This window comes from Ylistrum balloti, unplaced genomic scaffold, assembly GCF_031769215.1.
Source record: "Ylistrum balloti isolate Yb309-2 unplaced genomic scaffold, AGI_CSIRO_Ybal_v1 Utg370772, whole genome shotgun sequence".
NCBI classification, from domain to species: Eukaryota; Metazoa; Mollusca; class Bivalvia; order Pectinida; family Pectinidae; genus Ylistrum; species Ylistrum balloti.
The window spans coordinates 266,244-272,161 of record NW_026782452.1 but is presented as its reverse complement, the minus strand read 5'-3'; the positions used below and the strand labels follow the sequence as shown (position 1 = coordinate 272,161).

At 33.7% G+C, this 5,918-nt stretch overlaps 1 protein-coding gene across 1 annotated transcript; it reads left to right on the top strand.

Moving 5' to 3' along the window:
* The first annotated feature begins 300 nt into the window (after positions 1 to 300).
* On the top strand, positions 301 to 4,803 carry LOC132558213 (centrosomal protein of 19 kDa-like). The gene is made up of 2 exons (XM_060222749.1): positions 301 to 416; positions 1,075 to 4,803. The coding sequence occupies exon 2, from the start codon at positions 1,083 to 1,085 to the stop codon at positions 1,569 to 1,571; it is 489 nt and encodes a 162-aa protein (XP_060078732.1). The 5' UTR covers positions 301 to 416; positions 1,075 to 1,082; the 3' UTR covers positions 1,572 to 4,803.
* Positions 4,804 to 5,918: the final 1,115 nt, after the last annotated feature.

Sequence of the window (5,918 nt, the reverse complement as noted above, 5' to 3'; positions counted from 1 at the left end):
CAGTTCTACACGACCTCCATGTTGAAATGGCGGGTATCGACTGCGCATGTCTGTATAAGAGAAAAGTAGTCATTTAGAGTGAAATTTGTTAGTCAAATACGGTAGGGTGAAGGATATCTAACATTCTTTTGATAATATTCGATATCTATTATAATTATTTTATGAATACTCAACAGAAAATGATGAAATTACGGAGCACATTAATAATTGTAACGTCACATTATCACTACTTTTTACTGAGAAAAAAATAGCACTCCTTGCGCATGCTCTTAATATTTGTTTCAATATGGAGGACACATTGCAATGATAGACGACACCGAATTGTGAAAGATTGGATTTTGCTTTCAGCCGTGAGCCCTCACTTCAAACAAATGGCAGGAACTTGAGATGAGGAAACTGAAAACTTGAAAAATAAGGTGACTGACATGGGCGACAAATTGTAATAATTTGTGATTTTTTTTACTTTGATCATTGCCAGGAACTTGCACAGTAGTGGGATAAGATAATATGACCGCTTTCGCGTAACGAGGTTGAAACGATTCTGGTGGTCTGTAATTAGTCCATGATATATGAACGCACATGTACCAGATTTTGGAACTGATATATGTTCATTATACATAGTTTCCAGCCGTACCTGCCTGATACTAAATTGCTGAATATCATTAGTTTTCAGAATTTCAGCATAAAAAGTAGGGTCGGACCACTCATATATTTCTAGGAGCATTGTTCTATAAAAGTATGAATGAAATGAATGGTTTCTTAATTTTAGTTAATTGATTTATACTCAAAGGGAAAGTACGAAACTGTGCATTTAGAACTTTACATATATCAAGTCCAAAATCTGGTACAAATACTTTCGTGTTTCAGTGGAATAATTCCAGATCAGCATTTCACATGCAAATATACCTAAATGTTACATGTATATGTATTAGTGTCACCAACTCACCTTAATTTTGATGTGCACAATTTTTTTTACTAATGGTATGTGTATTTTTGTATTTTACAGCTGTTCATTAAAAAAATGATGTTGAATTTCATGTTCAGTTGATGTAATGAAATTATATTTTTTTGAAGCCCAAAAAATGGAGAATGGAATTGACGTAAAGAAGTGTGGCATTAAGTTTGACCCGCCCTGCATTATTGTCAGCTATGAAAAAGATGGGAAACTTAGACGTCGATCAATGCCACTGAGAAATTTCACAAAAAATTCCAGCGTTGACAGGGCAGCAGAAGAATTGTTAACAAATCCTCGTCACAAGAAATTTGTCCATTGTCTTCCAAAAAGCCAATTAGAACGCCTTATTACCATCATCAGTGATAAAATGAAAGGGATGAGTCTTGAGGCTAGCCTTGCTCGAAATGCTGAGCTTGATAAACTTGATCCAGAAGAAGACTTGAATAAGGTTGATCCTGAGACACTTACACGGAAGAAAGCTGTAATGGAAAATACATTTGAGAAAAATCGCATTAAACCTGGAGATGCAGGATTCGAATATGATAAGGAAGTGAGTTTCGATGATGCAGTTGAATCCTGTGATTGGGATGATAATTCAGAGGATGAAAGTTTCTAGGTTGTAGATTTTCATAAAGTTACCTAATCAATGCCAGTCTTGATATTGTTATGGAGGGCTATTCAAATAGCCGTTCGTCCATTGTCCGTCCATCCGAAAAAAAAATTTTGTTATCACTTTTTCTTGGAAAGTACTGGACAGATTTTTCTCAGAGATCATATGGGGTTCCCCTCATTACCCAGTTGTGCCCATTTCAATTTGGGACTGATAAAAAAAATAAAATAGCTGACAGGCAGCCTTCTTGGATTTTTAGGTCACCTGAGACAGAGTTTGTTATTGCTTTTCTGGACTAGATTGATCTGTCTCAGATATCGTAGGTAGGTTCTCCTTTGTCCCTAGTTGTGTCTGTTTGATTTTGGGACTATTCATAAAAAGAGTATTGTTGGATTTCAACAATGAAAGTTTGTTATCATTATTTCTTTAGAGGAATGTTCAAATTTTACATGATTAAGAGCAAAAACAGATTAGAGAAAAGAAGGGAAAAGATCCAACTTTTAAAGGACAAATAAAGATCAAACAATGGTGGACGTCAAGATCCTTCTGGTATCTCTTGTTTGTGTACATTTAAAACTATCTTTTGGTCAATGCAAATGTAAACCAGAATTCTTAACTTACTATGTTTGTTTGTGAATTTTAGATTTTTTTGGACTGCAATCATTAAATGACAACTGTTCAAATTTCCTGCCAAGCATGGTTTGTCCATCATTTGTCCATTCTGAAATAATTTTTTTGTTATCTGTATTTTTTGGGAAGAACTGAATGGATCTTTCATATATATATATATAAATAGTTCCCTTGGTCCAAAGTTATTTACCGTATGTACTCTATTAACAACAAGAATCTCACTTAATAAAAAAAGCACTTGTTAACCTTGTTGGCTTCTGCGACGTTAAGTATACGATATGTGGTTAATTAAAAACCATTGTAAGGCAACACAACATTTAAATCATTGTCTTTCATGGCTTATCACTTATCATGAATTCAACATTTAGTAGTTTATCATACTTTTTCACCAAATCTGGTTTTTCATTGTTTTCATTATTTAATATAAGGCCCTGATTCTTGACTCTTATTACCAGGTATTCTTCAATTTACTTGCTGGGCCGTTTAATCCTAGCCTAATGACCAGGTTTTCTTCAATGATCAAAACTAGCCTTTTGTAAACATGTTGAATGTCTTATTTAATTATTTTGTACTTTGATGAAGTAAATATGTATATTTATTTTGTACAATATATCATTTATCTTTAAGTATTTATATCAATAGGAATATAAACAGTTATCATTTTTATTTCATTTAAAATCATTGTTTTTCATATTCTTTGCAAATTTAATCTATTGTTTATGTTTTTTATTTCTGCTAGTGACGTGTGTTTCTAATCTATGTAAACTCAGTTGGTAGAGGGTTGGCTAACACAACTTCAGTAACTCAGTTGGTAGAGGGTTGGCTAACACAACTTCAGTAACTCAGTTGGTTTAGGGTTGGCTAACACAGCTTCAGGTAAAGACCCTTAGAATATGGTTTACCTCTCCCTACCTGTAGCAGTTTGTGTTTCTCAAGAATTTGAGAAACAGACCTATCTGCGTTCTTGGGCAATAGATTTTACCTTGATGGGCCTCCTGTATGTTGTTCAGTGAGGTAGTCTATCACTACTACAAGGAGAGTAATAAACCAGTCAGCAAACTAACAAATCATGTTAATTTTTTTTTTATTATTTGTCATATTAACCACTTTTCAACTGGATTCAAGATGGAGAGTTGATAAAACGTAATAATTAATTATTACTTATTGTACCACATGGGTAGTGCTAATGATTTTAAAGAATCAGTTGCCAATTGTGTTGCTTGAAACAGCAACCAGTTTTTTGAAAATTCAGAGCCAGAGATAGCCCTGCTTATGTTCCTGATCCTGATGTCAAATATCAATGTTGAGTGTGACTTTCTGCTAAGGTTATTTACTAGAACTGCACTCCATCTTTTAAGGCCAGTCTCACAACAAAATTGATATCGACAAAGGGAAATTATATATTTATAAATCATAAAGAGAAAACATGAATAAGATGTGTTCAAGATTTATCATGTGAAATAATCATTTTATTATGCCAATAGATGTTCAGATGTCACATATGAAATCCTGCTTTAGAAATCATAGATTAGTAAGTAACAGACTATTGGCACAAAAGTCTTCATTCAGTCATTTATGACTACAAGAGAAAAAAAATAGTCTGAATGTCCTGCATTTTTCAATCTCCAACTACAATTTTTTTTCTTTATGTACTGGAAGTTAATGTTATCAGGGTGCTGTTTTAGGACATGCCTGTAATTTTACAGTTCTTCAAGTTTACAAGTGGGTTGTGAAATTGTATCCAGCCATATATAGCCTAGAAGTGCCAAGCACGTTTCATCTTTTCATCCATAGGGATATACAAGATAATAACACACGTTTATCTGGTGCTAAACCTGTCACAAACATCTAGATCACTTACTCATCCATCTGTGTAAATCTGTCACTAATGGACTCTTATGTCACAGTCAAAGATAGCAAAGAATTGTTACAGAAAAGCTTGGATTCTCAAAATAAATACTATCAAAGTTGTGATGTTTTGTACAGAGTATACAGCAAGTTGTTTTTGTTCATTTTGTCTAAAATGTTGGATTCATTATACAAAAAATGTTGAATATCTATGGATTTGTATACAGACATGACTGGTAATAAGTCCACCTAACAACCAATGCTGTAAATTCATTCATTTTAGTTGGGCTGAGAATTTGTATTTTCTATAAAAATCTGAATGTTCTTTGGCACTTGATTTTGTGGATAAATATCGCTGAGGAAAGCAGTAGTGCTTATAATGTCCTATAATCAATGTTAGTATTGATTAGTTTATCGTCTCATGGACATTTTACTTTGTTGAGAAATCACAAATTCATCAGAGAAAAAAAAACACCAAGAAAATTAATGATTTTGCAGAACATTATGTATTTCATTTTCCTGTGATAAACTCAACCCTAATGATGAGAGTTGACAGGATAAATATGTACAATGGTGAAAATTATTTCATTCAAACAGGAAACACTAAAAAGGTTTATGCCATGAATTTAAGTTTCTGTACACTAACCAATTTGCTGATATATGATGTCCAATTATGATTTGATTTGTATCAATAGATAAATAATTTACTCAAAAGATGTTTTATACTCGTACTAGAAACAGTAATAAAAATAATTTGACATTTGATTCAGTGTCATTTTTAGCTCACCTGGCCCAAAGGGGCAAGTGAGCTTATGCTGTGGCACAGGGTCCGTCATCAGGCGTCAACTTTTTCCTGAAAACAACTTCTTTTCAATGACCAGTGGACCAAATGTTTTTATATTTGGCTGGTATGTTCCTAGGATGAAACCTGACAACGATGCTAAAGGAAATGACCTTGGCTCATATTCAAGGTCACAGAGGTCAAATTTGTTAAAACCTTTAAACTACTTCTTCACATGAATAAAAGGCTTAAAGGCTTGATATTTGGCTTGTATGTTCCCAGTATGAATCCTGACAAAATTTGTGAAAAGAAATGACCTTGACTTAAATTCAAGGTCACAGCATTCAAATTTGTTGAAACTTTTAAACAACTTCTTCTCATGAACTAAAATGCCTATGGGCATGATATTTAGTTGGTATATATATATATACAATTGTACCAGGTGAGTGCTGCAGGCCCATTGGGCCTCTTGTTAATTAAAGTGAACAAATGTTCTTACTGTTTACTGTAAGTTTTCAAAAGAAAATTGTGTAAGGTCTCATCTCATTTATTTTACCAATATCTGTGCCTTAATGTGCAACTGTAATCTAGGGCGAATATATTGTGCCCTCACACTGAACTGCTCTCACTCAGGATAAGTTTTATACAGTAACATACAACTGACTGTAGCCTGGCTTTTTCAGTTTTACCAATAAAATCAGGAAAAATTCAACTGCTGTGAAATTTTCCCAGTACAGGATCAATTTTCTTCTTGCACTGTCTTCATTACATTTCATCAGTTTTTGATACAAGGTTTACATTGGAATACCAGAGTGGCAGGGGACAAGATCTTTACCTCAAATGGCAAACAGTGACATCGTCCATTTATTTACAAAGCACGATGTCATGAACAACTAAGCTAATTTTGACCAAAGACAGAAGCATCATTGGGGGATGGGGAACACAATTTTCGTAAATAGTTGGTCTGCCTGTGTGGTAGGACCCACAATTTATATAGAATTGATTCTCTTCCACCAAGGGTGCTTCAGACCAAATTTGGACATAATGCAATTATTCCTACAAGAAGAGTAGGATTTTTAAGACTTTGCTCTACT